At 39.4% G+C, this 25,456-nt stretch overlaps 1 protein-coding gene across 3 annotated transcripts in view; it reads left to right on the top strand.

Moving 5' to 3' along the window:
* LOC126291651 (endoribonuclease Dicer-like) overlaps positions 1 to 25,456 on the top strand; it is a 286,500-nt gene that overhangs the window by 20,439 nt on the left and 240,605 nt on the right. Inside the window, exons 2-4 of one of the 3 annotated variants that reach the window (XM_049985216.1) lie at positions 13,347 to 13,403; positions 21,406 to 21,606; positions 23,716 to 23,887. In XM_049985216.1, the coding sequence (XP_049841173.1) occupies positions 13,366 to 13,403; positions 21,406 to 21,606; positions 23,716 to 23,887 (411 nt within the window). In that variant the 5' untranslated portion in view covers positions 13,347 to 13,365. Of the gene's footprint in view, positions 1 to 102; positions 292 to 13,346; positions 13,404 to 21,405; positions 21,607 to 23,715; positions 23,888 to 25,456 lie in introns of those variants that run through there. The other 2 variants (XM_049985217.1, XM_049985218.1) reach the window with 2 other exon arrangements.

Below are 25,456 nucleotides of genomic sequence, written 5' to 3'. Positions count from 1 at the left end.
AACATTTGATAACACTGCCAATGAAAGTAGGAAGTCCCCACAAGGCAAATATTAGTTTGGAGGTCTGTGGCTGATAACCTGTGTCTTGCAGTGTGCCGGCTGAAGTTCCTTGCCACAAGGTATTCATTTACAAAACCAGAGAACTGTCAGTGCTACATCTGCTGTGCAAATAATGTATTTTTTCGTGTGTAGCCAGCTAGTGTGGCTGACATAGGAAACAGTTTAAATATTTTTCTTGCATATCAAAGTACTTGTGATTCTGGTGCTCTGCATGTCACAAGCCTTGACAAGGTACATATTCTGTAGCACATTGTTGGGCAATTTTAATTTGTATGTGTTGGATGATGGTCATTTGCTGCAGTTAAATGGTTTCCAACATTAACTGAGTTTTCCATCAGTTCTTAGCATAACTTAAGAATATTAAAAAGAAAAAAAAATCCAAATGTTCTGCAAAATCATATTTATTTAGCTGCAAAGTGGCTTTCGGCTTGTTAGACCATAGTCATTTGACAACTGAATGTTGCAAACACAGATAAAGTGATGTGTGACTTACAAGATATAATTTATACAGAAGCTATATAAATGGTGACATTTGGGTGTTCATTTGGGAAAGTAAATTACTTTTTTGTCTCACGGAAATAGACACATTACTTAATAAAGGAAACAAAAATTTTTATGTGGAGACTTATTTAATATCTGAGGAAAAATAGTTGATTTTATGATTTTAATCATAATACTTGTAACTAAAACATAGGCCTAAGTTAACAAAGGAGAAAAAGGATTTGTAGTTATTTAATATTAAGCTGCCATTCTGATTCATATGTCCACTGAAATCCAATATGGCCATATTTCTGCTTTTCATAGCAAAATGTAAAACTTCACATTGTACATCATATGAGTGGTTCTCACATCCTCAGATAACCCAATTACCACAGCTCTGCCTAACGTATACTTTTACACAGTTATTGCATATGCATTTATACACCACACTCTGTGCCAAATGCTGCAGTTTGTCTTTGCTGTTGAATAAAACATGCAGTATGTTGTTGGTATTATAAAATGTAGGTGTGTTGTTGCGGGGCTTTTAACATTTTTGCAAGGTCATCTGAAATTTTGCTAATATATGGGATGATGCAACCTATTTTGTTGCTACTGACTGGGTCCTGTTCGTCATGTGTAAAGTATGGCATTACTAGAAGCGATATGGTTGACAGTGTGGTTCTGTTCAAAAGGCAGATCCAGATAATGGAACAGATATGAGGCAATGCGCCATCAATTGGATAGCTATACATTTGTGGTTGTGTGGCTGCCGGGAGCTTGCAGGGATTACCATCTCTGTAGCTATAATTTTTTTAAGTCCTGGATATCGTCTCTTTGTGCTAATGTCTATATTAAGGTCTAAGTAATTTGTATAAGATCTCCCAGCTTCATTGTGAAGTGAATTTTCTTATTTTTAGGTGTTTAAATGTTGCAACCTGGGTCATCTTCAGTGGCCTATGGGTCATTCCATGTCACTTCAACCAGGGGCTCCAGCTCATAGTCTCAGATTTGACTGAAATTCAGTACACTAATTCCACAATGTGTGGAACACTTGTGTACAAAGCATTAGTTTCCCCTGCCAATTAGTTCCAGAATTATGACTTGTGAAATAAGGTAGCGTGACCCGAAAATTGCAACCCGCATTTGGCAATCTATCTTCAGACCCAACTTCAGGTCTTAATAACCTTGGAACTATTCCACACAGTCCAGTGAAATTTCTACAACCCAGTAACGTCAATTTAGAGAACACACTCCATGAATCAAAATACCAACAACATATTTCTGAGGGAAAGTTAAAAATTTCAAAATGTGATTAAAAAAATGTAATACGTTAAAAGGTACATATTTTAGGTGCCCTCTATGCCAAATATAATTCACTCAAAAAGGGTATAAATTTTTTTGTGATAAGCTTAATGTGGCCTAAACACACACAGGACTCTTCACGCCCATATCAGTCACAAAAAGTGAGTTACATGCACATGAAAATACAAAAATTTGAAAAATTACTTGAAAAACATGGATTTTTGAAGTGTGGTTGCACAAAAGAGACAAGTGGTATTCAAGCCAAATTTCACACACTGCATAAGTAGACCATAATGATATATATCTCAAAATTTCAGCATGTTATTGCAAGACATTTGTTTACAATGGAAGTTGACGGATGTATTTGGTGTGTGGCCATTGTTCCACAACACAATTTTTAAAAACATATCATAAACTGTGCTGCCTCTTCTTATCCTCTTCCACAACTGTTTAATCACTAAGCAACAACATATAGACAGATTAACACAACGTATCATTAATGTTTACTGCACACTAAAAACCAGTCGATTGTGCTTCGAACAGAAGTTCTCCCACACTTTAGCTACTGTACTCTGTACGTTGAGTGGCAAATTGTACTGTCTTCCTGACACTGTGGTAGGAACTGGAACTGTCATAAGAATATGTTCAAAAGGAATCCTGTCTACCAAACGTGGCCAATGAAATGATCTTGCTGGTTCTGCTGGTGCCATGAAGTTCACAAACACATCACCTTCTGCTTCACAGCGCTTTGCAACACATCCTAAGTACCATTTGTCATCATAAACAGCAACAGCATAGCAACCTGGTTGTATGTTGCTGCTTTTGCTTCTGAATCCTGAGTCAGGCACAATATGAAGATACATGTTGTGCATGAACCTATAGTTATAACCAGACAGTTTGCTCATCTGCACATTGTCAGAGCCCACTGGAGAGAAGTGATGATGGCTCCTAGTGTCTGCAACAGTTTTAATGTGTTCTAGCCTGCTTTTTAGCAACTCTTCGAAACACAGGATGTTTGTATGTCACAGATATTTTTCTGTACTTAGGTAAATAATTGAAGAGGTGTTAGAATGTGACCTTCTATAGAGTGCTGCAGACTAGCTCGTGGTGTCATGCGCTTAATGGTACGACCAATACCATAACATACATTTTTACCATGACTTGTTGCGCAAAAATTCCATTCTGCGTGAATCTGAAAATCGTGGTAATGCATGCATAAATTTTTGAGATTTTTACAGTTTTTGTGCCGACTAGCTGCCCCATCACTGAAGTATTCTGCAAAATGTATGTGAGGCAGCTTGCTTTTCATATATGCCATGACAGTGTGAATGTGGGCATGAACTGCAATGGCATCATGAATTAAACAGTCACTAAAAATGCACAGGTTGATGACATACACATCACTGGATTCACCTCTATAGTAAAATGCATATGACTGGAGAGTTGCTTGACTGTTGTCCCAATGATATCCTTGGATGGCATCTTGAACTATGAATGCATAATTTTCAGAAAAAGTCTAGTATTACTATAATTTCATCTTGTTTCAAATTCTCCTTACAAAACTGGAGATAAGCCGATTGTGCTGTTGCTGTGAAGCTGTGTGTGGTCAGTTTGTCCATTTTTTGACAACACATTTCAACAAAATCTTCCACTGTACTTTGCTTTGTTTCAAGACTTGTGCGATCCATGTGTGTCCATTATTTATAAGAAACAAGATCACCGTCACCCATAAGGAGTTCACCATACAGTTTGTTATTCATATGTTCGGCAAGATTTGCCTTACCAGGACACTTTTCACACCTGTGTATCATGCACTGGTAGGAACTGATGTCACACACTAGCAGCTTCATTGCACCTTTGTGATCCAGACCAGAATCCTTTATAGCAGCAAACATAAGCTTAGCATTTTGATGGGTCTCACATAAACAAATGTTGTGTGTGCCCCTTGCACTTACTGGCACAACCCATTTTGGCCGAAGATTGAAAAAAGATGATAAATCTACTTTGGTATTGGGATACTTTTCCTTGAATTCTACATGTTGTTGTTGTCTTCAGTCCTGAGACTGGTTTGATGCAGCTCTCCATGCTACTCTATCCTGTGCAAGCCTCTTCATCTCCCAGTACCCACTGCAACCTACATTCTTCTGAATCTGCTTAGTGTATTCATCTCTTGGTCGCCCTCTACGAGTTTTACCCTCCACACTGTCCTCCAATACTAAATTGGTGATCCCTTGATGCCTCGGAACATGTCCTACCAACCAATCCCTTCTTCTGGTCAAGTTGTGCCACAAACTTCTCTTCTCCCCAATCCTATTCAAAACTTCCTCATTAGTTATGTGGTCTACCCATCTTATCTTCAGCATTCTTCTGTAGCACCAAATTTCGAAAGCTTCTATTCTCTTCTTGTCCAACCTAGTTATCGTCCATGTTTCACTTCCATCACTTCCATACATGGCTACACTCCATACAAATACTTTCAGAAATGACTTCCTGACACTTGAATCTATACTCGATGTTAACAAATTTCTCTTCTTCAGAAACTCTTTCCTTGCCATTGCCAGTCTACATTTTATATCCTCTCTACTTCGACCATCGTCAGTTATTTTGCTCCCCAAATAACAAAACTCCTTTACCACTTTAAGTGTCTCATTTCCTACTCTAATTCCCTCAGCATCACCCGACTTAATTTGACTACATTCCATTATCCTCGTTTTGCTTTTGTTGATGTTCATCTTATATCCTCCCTTCAAGACACTGTCAATTCCATTCAACTGCTCTTCCAAGTCCTTTGCTGTCTCTGACAGAATTACAATGTCATCGGCGAACCGCAATATTTTTATTTCTTCTCCATGGATTTTAATACCTACGCCAAATTTTTCTTTTGTTTCGTTTACTTCTTGCTCAATATACAGATTGAATAACATCGGGGAGAGGCTACAACCCTGTCTTACTCCCTTCCCAACCACTGTTTCCCTTTCGTGTCCCTCGACTCCTATAACTACCATCTGGTTTCTGTACAAATTGTAAATAGCCTTTCGCTCCCTGTATTTTACCCCTGCCACTTTCAGAATTTGAAAGAGTGTATTCCAATTAACATTGTCAAAAGCCTTCTCTAAGTCTACAAAAGCTAGAAGCGTAGGTTTCCCTTTCCTTAATCTATTTTCTAAGATAAGTCGTAAGGTCAGTATTGCCTTACGTGTTCCAACATTTCTACAGAATCAAAACTGATCTTCCCTGAGGTCGGCTTCTATCTGTTTTTCCATTCGTCTGTAAAGAACTCGCATTAGTATTTTGCAGCTGTGACTTATTAAACTGATAGTTCGGTAATTTTCACACCTGTCAACACCTGCTTTCTTTGGGATTGGAATTATTATATTCTTCTTGAAGTCTGAGGGTATTTCACCTGTCTCATACATCTTGCTCATCAGGTGGTAGAGTTTTGTCAGGACAGGCTCTCCCAAGGCCGTCAGTAGTTCCAATGGAATGTTGTCTACTCCGGGGGCCTTGTTTCAACTCGGGTCTTTCAGTGCTCTGTCAAACTCTTCACGCAGTATCGTATCTCCCATTTCATCTTCATCTACATCCTCTTCCATTTCTATAATATTGTCCTCTAGTACCTCACCCATGTATAGACCCTCTATATACTCCTTCCACCTTTCTGCTTTCCCTTCTTTGCTTAGAACTGGGTTTCCATCTGAGCTCTTGATATTCATGCAAGTGGCTCTCTTTTTTCCAAAGGTCTCTTTAATTTTCCTGTAGGCAGTATCTATCTTACCCCTAGTGAGATAAGCCTCTACATCCTTACATTTATCCTCTAGCCATCCCTGCTTAGCCATTTTGCACTTCCTGTCAATCTAATTTTTGAGATGTTTGTATTCCTTTTTGCCTGCTTCATTTACTGCATTTTTATATTTTCTCCTTTCATCAGTTAAATTCAATAATTCTTCTGTTACCCAAGGATTTCTACTAGCCCTTGTCTTTTTACCTACTTGATCCTCTGCTGCCTTAACTACTTCATCCATCAAAGCTACCCATTCTTCTTCTACAGTATTTCTTTCCCCCATTCCTGTCAATTGTTCCCTTATGCTCTGCCTGAAACTCTGTACAGCCTCTGGTATAGTCAGTTTATCCAGGACCCATCTCTTTAAATTCCCACCTTTTTGCAGTTTCTTCAGTTTTAATCTTCAGGTCATAACCAATAGATTGTGGTCAGAGTCCACATCCGCCCCTGGAAATGTCTTACAATTTAAAACCTGGTTCCTAAATCTCTGTCTTACCATTATATAGTCTATCTGATATCTTTTAGCATCTCCATGGTTCTTCCATGTATACAACCTTCTTTCATGATTCTTAAACCAATTGTTAGCTATGATTAAGTTATGCTCTGTGCAAAATTTTACCAGGCAGCTTCCTCTTTCATTTCTTAGCCCCAATCCATATTCACCTACTACGTTTCCTTCTCTCCCTTTTCCTACACTCGAATTCCAGTCACCCATGACTATTAAATTTTCATCTCCCTTCACCATCTGAATAATTTCTTTTATTTCATTATATATTTCTTCAATTTCTTCATCATCTGCAGAGCTAGTTGGCATATAAACGTGTACTACTGTAGTAGGTGTGGTCTTCGTATCTATCTTGGCCACAATAATGTGTTCACTATGCTGTTTGTAGTAGCTTACACGCACTCCTATTTTCCTATTCATTATTAAACCTACTCCTGCATTACCCCTATTTGATTTTGTGTTTATAACCCTGTAGTCACCTGACCAGAAGTCTTGTTCCTCCTGCCACCGAACTTCACTAATTCTCACTATATCTAACTTTAACCTATCCATTTCCTTTTTAAATTTTCTAACCTACCTGTCCGATTAAGGGATCTGACATTCCACGCTCCGATCTGTAGAACGCCAGTTTTGTTTCTCCTGATAACGGCATCCTCTTGAGTAGTCCCCGCCCAAAGATCCGAATGGGGGACTATTTTACCTCCGGAATATTTTACGCAAGAGGACGCCATCATCATTTAATCTTACAGTAAAGCTGCATGCCCTCGGGAAAAATTACAGCCGTAGTTTCCCCATGCTTTCAGCCGTTCGCAGTACCAGCACAGCAAGGCGGTTTTGGTTATTGTTACAAGGCCAGATCAGTCAATCATCCAGACTGTTGCCCGTGCAACTACTGAAAAGGCTGCTGCCCCTCTTCAGGAACCACACGTTTGTCTGGCCTCTCAACAGATACCCCTCTGTTGTGGTTGTACCTACGGTACGGCTAACAGTATCACGGAGGCACGCAAGCCTCCCCACCAACGGCAAGGTCCATGGTTCATGGGGGGGGGGGAGGGGAGGGGGGAATTATACATATAGTTCCAATATGCTGCATAGCTACAGTCTTTTTTGCATTTGTACACACACATTTCCAATTTTCACCGTTACATTCTCTTTTTTTTCCAGGCGTTATGTGGCTGTAGTCATTATTTTCATAAAACTCCGACACTAGCACCTTTATTTCTGACCTCAGTTGGTTCAAATGGCTCTGAGCACTATGTGACTTAACTTCTGAGGTCATCAGTCGCCTAGGACTTAGAACTAATTAAACCTAACTAACCTAAGGACATCACACACGTCAATGCCCAAAGCAGGATTCGAACCTGCAACCGTAGCAGTCGCTCGGTTCCAGACTGTAGCGCCTAGAACCACACGGCCACTCCGGCCGGCTCTGAACTCAGTTGCTTACCCTGAGCCTGCTGAAGTTGTGGAAGCATTCCTTGGGTTGCTTTTATTTTCCTAGCTTGCTTTACCATATATGTAGACACATTGAATTCCTTTGCAGTGTCGTCAATAGACCAGCTGGAAGGTGCAAGGGTAAGAATAACTACTTTTTTCTGGCATGTGGATATGGCACATTTTTCTTCCAAATCATGCACCATTTTGTCCAAATCAGAGCATTTCTGGCATGATTTCTGTTCCTTTGGAGCAGATAGTTCTTCCTCCTCCACCATTAGTGTGTCAGCTATTTTGTGTTTTAATTCCATTTGAGCTTCTTGTAGTTTTCTTCTACCATAACTGGGCCTGTCTCTTTTCCCAACTTTGTGTGTCTTCATGGGAGACAAACCAAGAGTAGTCACTGAAGTATTTAAATGCTCATCCACTGTGGTTGTAGGTGGCTGATACTCTTCGTCACTGTCATGTAAATTATGAGAATATTCTTCATTTTTTAGCAATTTAACACACCTGGAACATAACTTTTGTCCTGGTTTCATGTTAAGTCCCATGCACTGATTCACTTTCAATACTGATTTTATATCAGTTTCTCTGAGGCTACACTCCACTGTCTTCTTATGAATTGGAAATGCATCAAAACAACTTTTTTGTAGGAAAGAATACTTATCCAGAAACACTTTCATATGTGGATAACAAACACTAAAGTTTCCTGGAAATGTACTTCTTGTGCCCACAGGGTGTATTCCGGATCTCCATAGCAACAAATCTTGGTCCTATTCATCCAGATCATACAGTACAAAGCAAATGCCACATTTTGTTCCATCCATATGTTGTTTTATGACATTCAGATGCTTGTGCTCTACCAATACTGCAACTTGTTTGAACAAAAGCACCACTAGTTCACTCCTCTGCTTCCGTACTGACTTTCCACAACAGTACTGACAAGTCTGAACTAGAATCTTAATACATGAGTAACCTGTAATTATTGCGTGTTTCTTTTCTTTTTCCTGCCTAACAATGACTCATTCAGTCCCTGAAAACTACCATTGTTTAACTTTCTGTCACCTAATGGTTCCCAATTGCTGCAGCTTTATCTGAAACAAGCTGTCTGCATCATCACTATTACTTGCCAAAACAAATCATGTTAAAAGAAATGTAACCAAATACATCGCTGTCAACTTTTATTGTACACAAATGCCTTGCAGTAACAACTTGAAATTTTGCCACATATTGTATTATTGTCTACTTATGCAGTGTTTGAAATTTGGCTTGGATATCACTTGTCCCTTTTGTGCTACCACACTTAGAAAATCCATGTTTCTCAGGTAATTTTTCAAATTTTTATATTTTCGTGTGCATGTAACTCTGTTTGTATGACTGATATGGGCAAGATGAGCTCTGTGTGTTTAGGCCACATTAAGCTTACAAAAAATAAAATGTATACCCTTTTTGAGTGAATTATATTTGACATAGAGGCACCTATAATATGTACCATTTAACGTATTACATTTTTTAAAATCACACTTTGGAATTTTTTATTTTCCCACAGAAATATGTTGTTGGTGTTTTGATTCATGGAGTGTGTTCTCTACATGGATGTTACTGGGTTGTAAAAATTTCACTGTACTGTGTGGAATAGTTCCAAAACCTGAAGTTGGGTCTGAAGATAGATTGCCAGATGCGAGTTGCAATTTTCGGGTCACACCACCTTCTTTCGCAAGTCATAATTCTGGAACTAATTGGCCGGGGAAATTAATACTTTGTACATGAGTGTTCACACTTGGTAGCATTGGTGTCCTAAATTTAAGCCAAATCTGAGACTATCTGCTGGAACATTTTCTCAAATTGGTTCAACAGGCATGGAATGACCCATATGCATATTGTGATACTACAAATCGTTTATGTCACATCTAATGTTGCTGTGTGCCTTTTTGTATTACGAAGATGAGAAATAAGAATGTATTTATAAGAAAAGCATACTTTAAGTGCCATGTGATACGCAGAACGTAGTAGTGTGGTAGTGGGTTATGTTCATTCCGCTCTAGTATTTGACAAACTGCGTTGAACGCAATTATAAAACAGTAGATGTAAAATCGCAAATAGTACGGTGTGGTTTTGTTCAGTGATTGATTATGCAGTTTGTTTTACGAATGATAATTATTCAAACAGATAGTATGTGGGCAGTTTTGAATTATAGAAGTGAACATTGGAGTAGGTTTACTGCTGTTTTCCATTGAAGAAACCTCCCGAAAATGATTTAGAACACACAAGATTATTTTACATTAAGATAAAGCAGTTTGTTTTCAGAATTCATTCTACTGATGCCCTCTACTTTTCCTTTGTGCTACGAATTTTATTTTATCTACTCACAAGGACAAAAATCAAATAGAATAGAGTCCAGTGACTTTGGTTGCCAATAAATATGACCAATGTAATGAGTCCTTCACTCTGGGTATGTTTAATGTAGTTGTTACACCTGCCAGGTAGGCTGTCAGGCTGAACTGCTGTCGCAAGTCTTTTAGTAAAGTTAGCCAAGTAACAAGAACAACATATTTTGTTTCATTCAAAGTCTCCAAGACAATTTTGTAACAGGTCCAGGTAACCAATTGGGTATTACTCTGCACCATATATTCGCTGAGAAACTCTGTAGAATATGTGAATTCGTAGTGCTATGTGTGTTTTAGTCACAGCAGTTACTAATGCTGTCATGTCAGATTAGCTTCATCAACACAACAGAAGCAATTGATGGACAATTTGCAGTTATTCAGTGACAAAATTCCATTTTTCAAGTCTCATCATTTACATGAAGGTGTTAAGGTCTCTAGAGATGGAAGGAATAAGTTGTTCTGACATAGAAATAGCTATATTTTGTGGAATACCTATGGGCATTTACATTCATTTGATAAAGGCTATTTTATACTGGCAGAAAAATGACTTCCTTTACATTGAAATTATATTTTGATGCATATACAGATCAAGTGTGTACTGGAAACTGCTACTTTGTTTGCTGAATACATATCTTAACAGTTTTTGTGTCACATGATGCTCCTAGGGAACTGTCTGTGGACACCTCTATTTACTGGCCACAAAAGCATTTTGTTTCATCTACAAAGACTGCATATGTAAATATGGGCTGCATCATTTTAAATCCTATTGTTATCTCAGGCATTATGCTTGAAACTAGTCTCGAGTGATTCGTACTGCGCACACCCACTGACAACACACACACACACACACACACACACACACACACACACACACACACACACACACACACACACACACACACACACACACACACATTATTACTATAAAATTGTCCATATAACCCTCTCTTGAAATATCTGGCTTATCTCCGGAAATATCCCATATGCATTGTGCCTTTAATGGTTGAGCTGTGCAGCTATTTCAACCAATTCCAGTGTAACTGTATTCTAGTATGACTGTTATAGGTTAAGAAAATAGCAGGCTTTGCTTCATTGACAAACTGGAGTATGTATATGAAAGAAACCATTTGTGGAGCAATTGTAAACCCGTTCTGGAGTATTGCTCGTGTTCTTCATGAGCCATATTAAGATAGATTAACAGAGAACATACAGCATTTGTGCAGAAAGTCTAAGTGAAATACTTAACTACATCTACACACATACTCCACAAGTCGCCACATGCTGCACAGTGGAGGATACCTTGTACCACTGCAAATCATTTCCTTTACTGTTCCATTTGAAGGTAGAGCTGTGGAAAACAGTTGTCTACAGGTTGAGTCACTAACTATTGCCACCAAGACTAGCTCCAAAAGTATGATAGGAGCTGAAAAGTTTGTGGGACAAATATTGCGTGGGACAATGGGGGCCATAATATGAAGTTGGTTTTTTGTTGCTAGGTGGTGTCGCTTCAGAGATATGAAGGTAAACATTGTTTTCTTAAAATGCTATAGTTTGGTACTTATTTTCTGATAGCAGCTGTCAAGACCAATCCAATGATATGTAACAGTAAGGTGTTTGAAGGTCAACCGTGATCAAAAAGGTGGCATGTACGTCCATTTACAGAAGGTGTTTGGAATGATGACCATTGATATAAATGCAATAAGAGCATGTGCTTTGATAAGCACCAGAGTGATAAGGAATACCACTCAATCCATGATAAGAAGATTGCAGCACTGTATTGATACCATTGGTCATCACTTCGAACACCTTCTGTAAATCGATGTTCATGCCATCTTTCTGACCTTCAAAGATCTTGCTGTTACACATCATTGGATTGGTCTCAATAGCTGCTATCAGAAAATAAGTACCAAACTATAGCATCCCATTTACAAGAAAACAAAGTTGACCTTCATATCTCTGAAGCGACCCCACCTAGCAACAAAAAACCAACGTCATATTATGGCCCCCGTTGTCCCATGCAATATTTGTCCCACAAACTTTTGAGATCCTATCATATTTTTGGAGTTATTCTGGGTGGCAATAATTAGTGACTCTGTATGATCCCTAATTTGTCTTATCTTGCCTTTGTGGTCCTTACATGAAACGTACATTGGCAGCAATAGGATCGTTCTGCGCTCAGCTGCAAATGCCGGTTCTCTAAATTTTTTCTGTATTGTTTAGTGAAAAGAACATTATCTTCCTTGCAGGGAGTCCCATTTCAGTTCATGCAGCATCTCTGTAATAATTGCGTGTTGATTGAACCCACCAGTAACAAATGTAGTGGCTGACCTCTGAATTGCTTCTGTGTTTTCATTTAATTCAACGTGGTGGGGATCCCAAACACTTGAGGAGTACTCAAGAATGTATCATACTAGTGTTTGATGTCCAGCTTCCTTCATAAATGACCTACGCTTTCCTCAAATTCTCCCAAAAAACCAAAGTTGACCATTCACCTTCCCTACTACTGTCCTTACATGCTCAATCCATTTCAAATCACTTGTGCAGTGTTACAGTAGATATTTAATCGATATGACTGTCAAGCAGCACGCTAACAATGCTGTATTTGAACATTACAAAATTGTTTTTCCAACTCATCTGCATTAACATACAAGTTTCTCCATTTAGAACAAGCTGTCATTTGTCACATCAACTAGAAATTTAGTCTAAGCCCCTTGTATTCTCCTACAGTTACTCAGCGATGACTTTTCATACACCACAGCATTGTCAGCAAACAACTGCGGACTGCTGCTCACCCCATTCGTCAGATGCTTTTTGTATATAGATAATATAAGTGCTCCTGTCACATTTTCCTGGGGAACTCCTGGCGATACCCTTGTCTCCACTGAACATCTGTGAGCCATTCACAGACTTGGGAATCTGTTCCATATGCTCAGACATTCGTTAACAGCCTGCTATGGGGCACCTTGCCAAACACTTTTTGGAAACCTAGAAATATGGAATTGCTGGTTGGCCTTCAACAATGGTTTGCAGGATGTCATCTGAGGAAAGAGCAAGGTGTGTTTTGCATCAGCGATGCTTTCTAAATCTTTGCTGATTTGTGGACAGAAGCTTTTCTGACTCAAAGAAATTTATTGTATTTGAAGTCAGAATATGTTCAACAATTCTGCAGCAAAATAGATGTTCAGGATATATGTTTGTAATATTGTGGGTCTGTTCTTTTACCTTCCCTTCATATAGGAGACAGCTGCACTTCTTTTGGTCATGTGGGACTTTGCACTGAGTGAGAGATTCACAAAGAATGCAAGCAAAGTAAGGGACCAGTGTCATAGAGTACTCTGTATAACTGAATTGGGATTCCATCTGGATCTGGCGACTTACTTGTTTTCAACTCTTTCAGTTGCTTCTCTACGACAAGGATGTCTATTACGAGAGACCGTGCTGCCGTCAAACAATGGTATGTTTGTACAATCCTTCTGTGTGTATGATTCCTTAAATGCAAAATTTAAAACTTCAGCTTTCCTTCAGCCAATTTCTCTTGTCACAACAGACTGCTCAGTGTGTGACTGGATGTAAGTGTTCAACCCACTTAGTTATCTTATGTAGGGTCGGAATTTTCTAGATTTCTTGGAAATACCTTTTGCGAAGGGACAATGGGGGAGGTGGTACAGATATCTCAAAACCCGTGTATTAAATTTCAAAATCAGATTTCCAGGTAAAAACTACATTATTATTCTTATTTTATTTATCTTTGATGTTTGGTTTACATATCAAGTGCGCAGGATGCAGAAGCATTACATATGGTAATTTAAAGGAAAAATATCTAAGAACATATAGAGCACATAGAATCTGATGTTGCCTTAACAACACATTGTGCTAATTGGCAGTGAATGTGATTCTTTTCAGTTACTGAAGGAAAAAGGTAGTTGATAGTAATTTACTCTGAAGTGGTACCACAACAATCTGGATCTCCTGCTTACCAGGCAAATGACCACTGCACCATCCAGACACAGTGGCTACCACAACCATATTGACTACCCTAGCAAGCCTCCCTTCAGACCCAAATTCTCATCTTATACCACACACACTGCTGATGTCTACTGTAACCTGATAGTTTACAGTGCAGTACAGAAGCCACACAGAGTACGCGAAAGAACTTGCCCCCCTTCTAATAGCCGTGTACCGCAAGTCTGTAGAGGAACGGAAGGTTCCAAATGATTGGAAAAGAGCACAGGTAGTCCCAGTCTTCAAGAAGTGTCATTGAGCAGATGCGCAAAACTATAGACCTATATCTCTGACGTCGATCTGTTGTAGAATTTTAGAACATGTTTTTTGCTCGAGTATCATGTTGTTTTTGGAAACCCAGAATCTACTCTGTAGGAATCAACATGGATTCTGGAAACAGCGATCGTGTGAGACCCAACTCGCTTTATTTGTTCAGGAGACCCAGAAAATATTAGATACAGGCTCCCAGGTAGATGCCATTTTCCTTGACTTCCAGAAGGCGTTCGATACAGTTCTGCACTGTCGCCTGATAAACAAAGTAAGAGCCTATGGAATATCAGACCAGCTGTGTGGCTGGATTGAAGAGTTTTTAGCAAACAGAACACAGCATGTTGTTATGAATGGAGAGACGTCTACAGACGTTAAAGTAACCTCTGGCGTGCCACAGGGGAGTGTTATGGGGCCATTGCTTTTCACAATATATATAAATGACCTAATAGATAGTGTCGGAAGTTCCATGTGGCTTTTCGTGGATGGTGCTGTAGTATACAGAGAATTTGCAACATTAGAAAATTGTAGCGAAATGCAGGAAGATCTGCAGCGGATAGGCACTTGGTTCAGGGAGTGGCAACTGAGCCTTAACACAGACAAATGTAATGTATTGCGAATACATAGAAAGAAGGATCCTTTACTGTATGATTATGTGATAGCGGAACAAACACTCGTAGCAGTTACTTCTGTAAAATATCTGGGAGTATGCATGCGGAACAATTTGAAGTGGAATGATCATATACAATTAATTGTTGGTAAGGCGGGTTCCAAGTTGAGATTCGTTGGGAGAGACCAAAGAAAATGTAGTCCATCAACAAAGGAGGTGGCTTACAAAACGCTCATTCGACCTATACTCGAGTATTGCTCATCAGTGTGGGTTCCGTACCAGGTCGGGTTGACAGATGAGATAGAGAAGATCCACAGAAGGGCGGCGCGTTTCGTCACAGGGTTATTTGGTAAACGTGATAGCGTTACTGATATGGTTAGCAAACTGAAGTGGCATCGAAGTGTAACTTGTTGTCCAGGTTTCTAGAGGGTTTCTGGATGAGGTATAGAATATATTGCTTCCCGCTACTTATATCTCTCTCCCGAGGAGATCACGAATGTAAAATTGGAGAGATTTGAGCTTGCACGGAGGCTTTCCGGCAGTCGTTCTTCCTGCGAACCATACGCTACTGGAACAGAAAAGGGATGTATTGACAGTGGCACGTAAAGTGCCCTCCGCCACACACCGTTGGGTGGCTTGCGGAGTATAAATGTAGATGTAGAAGCTTCCCACAGATAAACTCTGTTGTTGTTGTTGTTGGTGGTGGTGGTGGTGGTGGTGTTGTTGTTGTTGTTGTTGGTGGTGGTGGTGGTGGTGCTGGTGGTGCTGCTGCTGATCAGCAGTCTGAAGTCTGAAGACAGGTTTGATGTAGCTTTGGCTGCTAGTCCACACTACGCGAGCCACTTCATCCCTGTCTTACTACTCCAAGCAGCCTCCATTTGATCCCATTTATACTATTCGAGCCGTGTTCCCACTCTTCAGTTCTTATCCGTCACACCTTCCTCCAGCACCTAAACTGACAATTCATTGATGCCTCAGAATGTATCTCATCATTCGATCCCTTTGTGGAGTCAAGTTGTACTATCCATTTTTTCTTGTTTCAGTACTTAGTAAGAATGTAACTAGGTGGCAGCTTTCGGCGAACAGTCGATAAATTACGTACAGTCTATAACAGCTGCACATGCAATTTATTTATCGCAGTTTTTTTGTTACGCTAGTGCTTTTTCAAACACTTTCGATATAAAAATGTACTTAAAGTCGAAATAATTGCGAGACTAACAATATTGAATTCATGATGTTCATCAATCGTATTGCTTGTGAAATAATACCCCTGCAGTGCTGTGCTGTGTATTTTTATGAATGTTGCAACAGTTATTCCAAGACAAGACTGTCAGAATTGTGATATTTGATATTAATAGGACAGAGATAATGACAAAAACGGTTATCACTCATTTTATATCACTGAACCAACACGATTGAAAATCACATCGGAAACCGAGGGAAAACCCCGTGTGGTATTCCTTTCAAAGAAGTCAGATGATCTGGGGTAGTGTTCAGATAAGTCAAATTCTTCAAACTTCATCCATCAAGTCCCAGTTACTACTTTTGACAACAAACAAAATTCTTTTAACATTTGGGCAACAATGGGAAAAATAAATCTCAACAATGGGTATTTAATTATTTGATAATAAGTTTATTTAAAACCATTATTCAGTGACACGAGTATCTGTTTGACTAAATTTGGTACTTCATCGAGATACATCTGAAACAGCAGGTACGTTGTGATGTGAAATCCATATTGTGTTCATTACAACCATAATTACATATTTTTGCCTTCCATTTCAATCAGATCACAAAAATCTTGTTTAGCTTCCTTGTAGGAAAAAAAATGTATTTTGCGGTTCTACATTTATATCCCGTAATGATTTATTAAAAATTTGACAATTACCGTTAAACCGAAATAGAGCCTATGTAGTGACGTGGCTGCAAAAATAAAATATAATTTTTATGTGTTACATCTGCTGTTAGACTTTGAGAGGTGTTCAGTTCTCTTAAATTTGTGCAAATGATTTCAGAGTTCTGATATCTTCTTTAGTGATATATTTATTGGCTTCAGTGAAGGAGCCTACCAGACCACACATACTTAAATGTATTTGCAGAAAATTGAATGTTTTACTATGCATTATATACACCTTGCATTAATAAAATAACGAAATAAGAAATCAGTGCACGTAAACCCAAGAACAATAGTAGTAAAGTCAAGGGATGGCAGTCCACTTTCCTGTGTTATGACTGGAGACCAAGTTTTTAATGCCTACATTTACTGCTTCATTTGAAGGAGGAGGGTAATGGTTCTGTCCCAGCCAATGGCCGATTTAGCCATATAGCCAAAGGAGGACTTATGTCCTTCTTCCACAAATGAAGCACTGTGTGGGTGCTACATTTATGATCTTCAGCTAAAATTGTGGATACTGGACACAGGTTCTCGTATCTCCTAGGTACAGATACTGGAGTAACATTATCCTGTGAATCCCCTATTTTATGTTCTTGTACAGTCCAGACTTTAAAAACACAAAATTGAAGAAAATGCAGAATTGAGGAACATCTTAAAAACCTCCAAAACACAAGCAAAAACACATGTAATTCACATATATGACTCAAAATCGCAGTCCTCTACAATACTTTGTATAAAATCTAAGTAAAGGAAATTAAATGTACAATACAATGTTTATACAGTAATTTGTGGTAATGTATACAGTAATTTGTGGTAATGAATTTCATCAGTTCTTAAAAATATCACAGATGTGTAACAGAAACTAAAACCTCATCAAAAAAATTGAAATTGGTGTCTGGGTACAAGGTAATTGTGCATGTTTTCCGACATGCTAAAACTACAAATTATACGTACAAGACATGTGTTTTTGAGTGATCACCCTTTGTGCTCACTCAGAAAAAATTAAAATTAATGAACATTTTGAATTCAGCCAAAAACATCACAGAAGCGAAGTGGTTCAACCATAATCGTAAATGTGGGCATCTGCTTAATGACATACTTTGTCCCCATTTTTGGTTTTGTTTATGCTTCCCTTATGAGCGCATTTCATTGGCTCACCACTGTTAAAGTGTTTATTTTAGGCCTGAAAGGAGCAGAGATGCAAAAAAAGGAGTGTACTTCCACAACTGATGGTACAAGTTTATTGGAGTCTGCTCAGTGAGTTTCTGTACACTGTGTAAAATGTAAATTTGAAAGAAAGAAGGCTCAGTTGTTATAGTTTTGATTCATGCCGTCTACCGCTGCTGCTAATCTTTACGAACTACAGTTTGTGGTGGAAAGCAGATAAATGTGTAGTAGTACGTAGTTGTTGCAGCTGTATCGTGTGTGTCGTGAAAGTCTTTTTGCGTGTGTGGTGCAAAGTATATACAAGAGTACTGTATGTATTATTTGCAATTGTATCACGTTAGATTTGAAGACAAAAGACTTTAAAATGTGCTATCGCAAAACCCTAGTTCCATTTTCGTGTGACATATATGTCGTAGGCATGTCGTCTGCACTAAAAGTATATTTTCAGCACTTCATAAAATGCATTCACCCCTGCCTGCACTCCCATCGCTGATCGGTCACTCCCCCTCTCTGCACGTCCAGTAGGTGAGATCATTTTACATGTGTCAGTGTGGTGTGGTGGCTGTGCTGGCTGTTGTCAACCAGTAAGAGTTCACTGGCCAGACACAGGTGACGTTTCCTCGATTATGACTGAGTGTAGTCTTTGAGCCTCTGTGTGTTTGAATTTAAAAGGGTCATGATTTATATTGTTGCTGAATACAGTACTTTGGAAATACGTGCAAAAATATGAGACTGAGTTATAAATGGCTCAAGAAAAGGTGGTGGCTGGGTCCCTTCATCAGGTATTGGCTCAGTCCAGAACACTTTGAATTTACTGTCTTGTTTTTCCATTACCCTGCAGCCTAGCAGTAGTTGTATCACAATTGTGTGGTGAAGCCAAATGTCACAAGTTGAGTTGGCAACACCAGCTGTAGATTATGTCAGATTTTCCTCTCTAACATCTCCCCTGTCCACAACGGCCTAAAATATTCTCCGAATTCTACCACCGTGGTGTGGAACATCAGTCTTTTGAGCCACTTAAAACTCCTTCGGTCACATCAAACATCAATAGGAAGAGAACAAGACGAAATCAAGCGAGAAGTCTAGTAAGAACTTACAATCAAGCTAAATGTTACTAGGAAGAAAGGTAAAACCGGAGGACGTTTTAGCATTTATCTTATGGGTTTTTCACATGGGCTATGAATTTATGATGTAAAAGTAAAGTTTCACTGTATTAGTGTAGCTGTTCCTTCATACTAATTATCACTAATTTACATTGTATCTGTGTTGAAATTTGAGATATTTTGAGTAAAAAGCAAACAAAATAATAGGATACTTAAAGATTGGCAAATGGTAGTGGAAGTTAGCTGTGAAAGTTCAATGTATAACTGAAGTGGGCAGTGGTGCAGGGTGTTTATGGGAGGTTGCAAAAATCAATTGAATTTTGGGGCTTGTTCTTCAGTGTAAGTGAAAATGAAATACTCTAAAGGGAGAAATCTGATATAGCAAAGTACAAAATTTTCATACTTGGGTCATGAGGGGCAAGAGCCATTGAAATCGAACAGTTAGATGGGGTGGACTAAATTCAAGTTCCCACATAGAGCAGGAAAACACACAAGGCAAAGGTTCTAAAGAATCATTTAACAGAGTAGATGAGCCCACACACACAAATTCTGTCAACTTTTATATTCTTTGGATTTTGGCTAAGTGATCAATGATTTTTGAGGCCGAATACATCACTCCTTTCTGTGCCATACTACCTTTTTGAGTGAGGGTGACTTTAAATCAGTTCTCATTCCAGTGTTATGTGTATGAATATTACTGTTGCTTTCAAACTGTGGTGGACAGCAACAAGCTGCATAAGGGAGTAAGTGTACAATGGAGCTGTTGTCAGTACGCTCAACTGTGTCATCCTTTTTACTCATTTGTGTGGTGGACATATTCTTTTTCAGTGCAAAATTGCCCCAAAATTTAATAAAATAAGACATTAGTGAATGTATGCGGCAAGAAGATTCAACTTTTTAATCCCCAGTATCTGCTATTTATTATCTTCAAGCAAAAGCTGCAGATCTTAGGTGCTGAAGACTGTCTAAAATTTGTGATTACCATATTAAGTTGTTATTAATATAAGTACCTCATGATTTACAGTATTCTACTTTATTTATTGAATTTACTCTCTTCTTTATCCCTAAAGGTGTAGTCTATCCCAAGTAGTACAAATATGTATGTATTGTATTTTCCCGATGTCTAATGTTAGCCAGTTTGCAGAGACCCAGTTCACAATTTTCAAGAAAACTTTATCAAAATTTTCAAAGTGTTCAAATGTGTGTGAAATCTTATGGGATTTAACTGCTAAAGTCATCAGTCCCTAAACTTACACACTATGTAACCTAAATTATCTTAAGGACAAACACACACACCCGTGCCCGAGGGAGGACTCGAACCTCCACGGGGACCGACCGCACAAAATTTTCAAGTTATTAAAGTTTCTTCTTTGGGCTTCATTACTATAATAGTCCCATCATCAAAGAAAGCTGTTTCACTGGCTTCTCAGATTTATGTGTAACAGGAACAAGAATGGATTCAGTGGTTTATCCATGTAGTATGAGTGTAGTGAAGATTTCTACATCTTGAATATCCATTCTCATTTCACACAATCATTGGAATTCTGAATGTGGTACACTGCATTCTGGTAGTCACATAGGATGAAGCCCAGTTACTTGCAAGACCTCTGATACCATAACATTTGGGGTTCACTATGAAGTGCACAATCAAATGCTGACAAATGTAGAAAATTTTTAGAGGCTGCTCATGCAATTTTAAATAAAGACAATAAGTCATCAGACTGAATTATTAGATGCTTGTAGCAGTGTACGTGACATGAGAAGAGGTTATTAAAAATGAGTAGAAATATTTTTGTTAATATTTGCCCAAACACAAGTCAGAAGCTGTGATGCGAAGACAACCAGATGTTTTTTGTTGATATTCACCAATTTTTGACAGGTGAGGGAATGCCTGTTCACCTACTTAGCACTTACCTAGTGGTCACTCGTCTTGTAGATCAGGCACTGTGTTCATTGGTGTTTATATGCTTTTGTTAGTTCCAGTGTAAACCAAACTTCAATGGTGCATAAATTATGGAAGAGACAGGTTTCATCTATCATCGGGTTTCCTATTCTGAAATGAGAAAGATTGTACACTTAGTAATTATTGATCAGTTTACTTCAGTGACTTCATTGCACTGGTCAGAAATGTAGAGCTTTTTAGAGAAGTAAATGAAACAAGCCACTAAAATGAAACACAGTAATCCATTAAATATGTAAGGAAGTACATTTGATGACTATAAAGTTAAGAAATAAATTAAAATCTCACCGATGAATTTCTCTAACAACCATAGATCAAAAATTCACCATTGTGAACCCTTTTTCGACTTCCTGTCCCAGAGCATTTTGTTATCTGTGCATATTATGATCTATTGTATTAATTTATATAACCAAATCCTATTACAATACCTAAAGTGCTGTGTTTTCTTTACAGTGCACAAGGAGAACAGGATTGGGAAGTTAACAAGCGAGCCAAGATGAGTGAAGAAGGTCAATGGTTCAATCCAAGGAAATATCAAGAGTCACTTCTCGAATTATGTATAAAGCAGAACACAATCCTGTACCTGCCAACCGGTGCAGGGAAAACTTTCATCGCAGTTATGCTTCTAAGGAAACTGATGGACCAATGTGCCAGGTAAGTGTGCTATATTTTGTTTTTTCTTCATACCATCAGTCACCCGAGTTGTTTGCTGCAGCCTCCCTCCCTCCCTCCCTCCCTCCCTCCCTCCCTCCCTCCCTTCGACGCTCTATCCATTTGAGCCACTGAGGACACAGATGAATAGCGCGACTGCAGGGACATATCCCTTGCACGCTTCCCGTGAGACTCACATTCCCAACTGTCCACAATTCTACATATGGATTGTACCTTATAGTCATCATTTATTCAAGTGTGTTATGTTCAGCTGCATGATATGCCACAATGTGGTCTGCTATGCTCTTGACCATAGTATGGCTGTGGCTGTTCATCATGATGGACAGCTGGTTGGTAGTCATACTGTATAAAAAAACCTGTGCAATGATTGCAGCAGAGCTGCTAAATGACACGGCTGCTTTCGCAGGTGGCCTGGACCTGATGGGGCACGATAAACCTGTGATGGGACTGGAATAGGAAGTGCTGGGTGGGTGGATTGGACAGGTTTTGCACTTGGGTCTGTCACAGAGAAATGATCCTTGTGGCAAGGGGTTGGGATCGGGAGTAGCATACGGATGGACTAAGATGTTGTGGAGGATGTGTGGGCAATGGAACACCACAAAGGAGGGGTGGGAAATGTCTCAGACAGGATGTTGCTCACTTTAGGGCATGATGATAGGTTATTGAAGACCTGGCAAAGGATATGGTTCAGTTGTTCCAGTTCAGAGTGGTACTGGGTGATGAAGGAGACATTCCTTGGTGGCTGGTTCTTGGGGGTGGTGGGGGTATAGGGAGTGTGAGGGGAAATGGCACAGGAGATCTGTTTGCGGACTAGGTCTGATGGAAATTACTCTTACAACAAGTTCTTCACTCTTGTAATTATCCCGACCTCAACCTACAGTAAAATACTGGGCAGTTTCCACCCCTTCTGACCTATCATCCCCTCCCCATTCTCATCTCTCTGCCAATGCATCTTCCCATCTTTCCCCACTCCTCTCCTTTTCTGCTCCTTTCTTTTCCCACCTCCCTGCCCCCCCCCCCCCCCCCCCAACCTCCTGACACTGTGCCTTTTGGCAGTCTGGTTACTGCACACTCTACGCTACTATTGCTTCCCCTTCTCCTTCCCCATCCTTTCCAGATCACTGCTTGCATCCCACGTGAAGTTTTATTCCAGCCCAAGATTTCAGAGTTGGCGATCGTTTGTGCATGAAGTGTGTGTGTGTGTGTGTGTGTGTGTGTGTGTGTGTGTGTGTGTGTGTGTGGTTGTTTTTACAGATGGAGGCTGTGGCCGAAGTGTATGTGAGTGTCTTTTTTGATTGTTGCTGTCTGCAACTGGACGTGTATTATTTACAGTAAGTAGGATTCTGTCTTTTCCTACATTGTTGTTACTCCTACCCGGAGTTTCCATTGTTTGATATATGCCAAATCACCATTTTTTCCCTTATATCGATATAGTAACTTCTTGAAGTCGAAAGACTTCTTTGTCACATGATTGTACTCAGAGTGCATTGTGATATCTATTTCTGCAAAAAATATGTATGAATTTTGGTTTCAATCCATTGTGCCTGTATAAATAAGTTGCTGCATGTGTTCACATTTGATATGTAAAAATGTGTTATTAATTTAGCAGGTCATCTGATGATTGGCCACACCTGAAATAGTTTTGAAAATAAAGAAGTTCCATTAACATTTATTTGGTGTCTACTACTTGTGACACTTCAACAATTTTAAAGGAAAAAGGGGGGAGGGGGGGGGGGGTGATTACAGCTCACAGAAAGGTGTACCGGTAATCCCTTTTCAGAACTTGTGGATCACAGAATTTGCCCTTTTTAACAACTGGTTTCAATCTGTTACATCATCATCAGATGCGTCTATCTTTCTAAACTTTCCTGACTTTGCTCAGTTTGTGAAGGTAATAGGAAAGTGAATGACTAGCGATGGTCTATGAACTGTACATTGGATTATGTAATATGAATGTTGATATAGATTTAAAAAACTGTTTAATGACAGCAGTGTAATTCTATAAAACAATGAAGATCACGAATAAATTTTTTTCCCCTACATCAGTTATTTGAAGATGTGGCTAACAGTGACTACTTTTTCTTTGTGCAGTGACCGAGACAGGAAAGTTGCTGTATTTGCTGCCAATACTGTGGCCTTGGTGGGACAACAGGCAGAGTATATACGACGTCACACGGATCTGTCTGTAGGAATCTACACTGGTCTTCAAAATGTCGATTTCTGGAAACTGGACAGGTGGCAGAAGGAATTTGCAACTCATGACGTATGCCCTCATATTGCATTTTAATATCTATTTCTGTAAAAATATGTATGAATTTTGGTTTCAAATGACTGATGTATGTACCATTTTTATGCTAAGCAATCACAACTGCATTTTTTAAACAAATTTTATTATTAAATGAAACTTTATACTTTAATCTGCTCTTCAATGTAGTGTCTAGATTTTCATAAAGCATTTGACCTAGTGCCAACTGTTAGCAAAGGTCTCAGCTTACAGAAAAGCTTTCCAGACATGTGAGTGACTCAAAACTCCTTAAATAACAGAACCCAACATGTTGCCCTCAACGGCGAGCGTTTGTCAGAGACGAGGATATCATCAGCAGTGTCTTAGGGAAGAGAGACAGGGCCGCAGCTATTTTCTGTATACATAAATGATCTGGCTGTTACAACCGCCTGAGCTCAGGGATTGAAATCTGTTAGAATGTCAGGGAGATACGGTTTGGGAGAGAGGGGTAACTGGTGCCGAAGCATGCAGAGAGACACCAGCGAGTGTGTCACCGACTTTATTGCATCAGGGGTACACGGCAGGCCTTCTGCTGATAACGGTGCCGGTGCTGCGTGGCTTGCGTGTGTGGTTCGGTGCCAGTGCCAGTGCTGGAATCGGCTGCTTCGGCATCCGACTGCCCAGCCTTCTACTCACGCCATGGCTAAGTGACTGCTGTGAAGTCTGGCTGCGTCAGTAGCCTGGGACGTGTCTGGCTGTTCCCTTGAGCTCAGCTCGTGGACCCCATGTAGAGCACTGAAGGGAAACAACCGAACACCGTCATTGTAGTGAGCCAAATGGAACAGGAAAGGAAACGGCACGTAGTGGTGCAATGTCGGTCCGCCACACACCGCACAGTGACTTGTGGAGTATGTGTGTAGACTTACCAGTATTAAGGCATTTATAATGATAACCAGCTTTGAATCCATTTCCCATAAAAATATGCTGTCTAATTAGCCAAGCACTGCCAGAGTACTGCTCTGAAATCGTCACCATCATCATGGTCGTTATGCTTGTGGGAGATATTTAGGCAATCAGCCAATGTGTAGTAGTCAAGGAGCTTTTAATTGTGACTGTGGAAGGTGGGAGCGGGGGTGGGGGGGGGGGGGGGAGGTTGTGGAAGGGCTAAATAATAATAATAACAATAATTATAATAATTATTTTTTTTAATTTTTTTTTATTCTTGCAACTTCTTCAAATCTACGTGCCACAATACTGTAGAAGCCGCATGAGGAGCCATAATAAATCAGTTGAATAATGCATTGAGAGGTGTGCTTGTGAGAATTTGTGTGCATTTTTCCTTTTCTGAAGAATGATTTGGCTGGAAACTTATATGTAACAGTCTTTTTGTCATGCCTGTCTCGAACTCAATTTGTCATCTTTACGGAGAATAGCAATCTCTCCTTTTCATAATATTGTTGATATTGCAATCTATGCTTTCCATTATTTAATATACAGTCTCTGAAACTCAAACACCATTTCTGAACTGTCAAAAAGTAATACATTTTCCAGTACAAAAGAAACTACAAAATTCATAATGATGCATTTTACCAGACAGAAAACTCCCTC

Source organism: Schistocerca gregaria, chromosome 9 (assembly GCF_023897955.1).
Source record: "Schistocerca gregaria isolate iqSchGreg1 chromosome 9, iqSchGreg1.2, whole genome shotgun sequence".
Lineage (NCBI taxonomy): Eukaryota > Metazoa > Arthropoda > Insecta > Orthoptera > Acrididae > Schistocerca > Schistocerca gregaria.
Note: the sequence above shows the minus strand (reverse complement) of the source record. Positions and strands in the feature narration are given on the sequence as shown.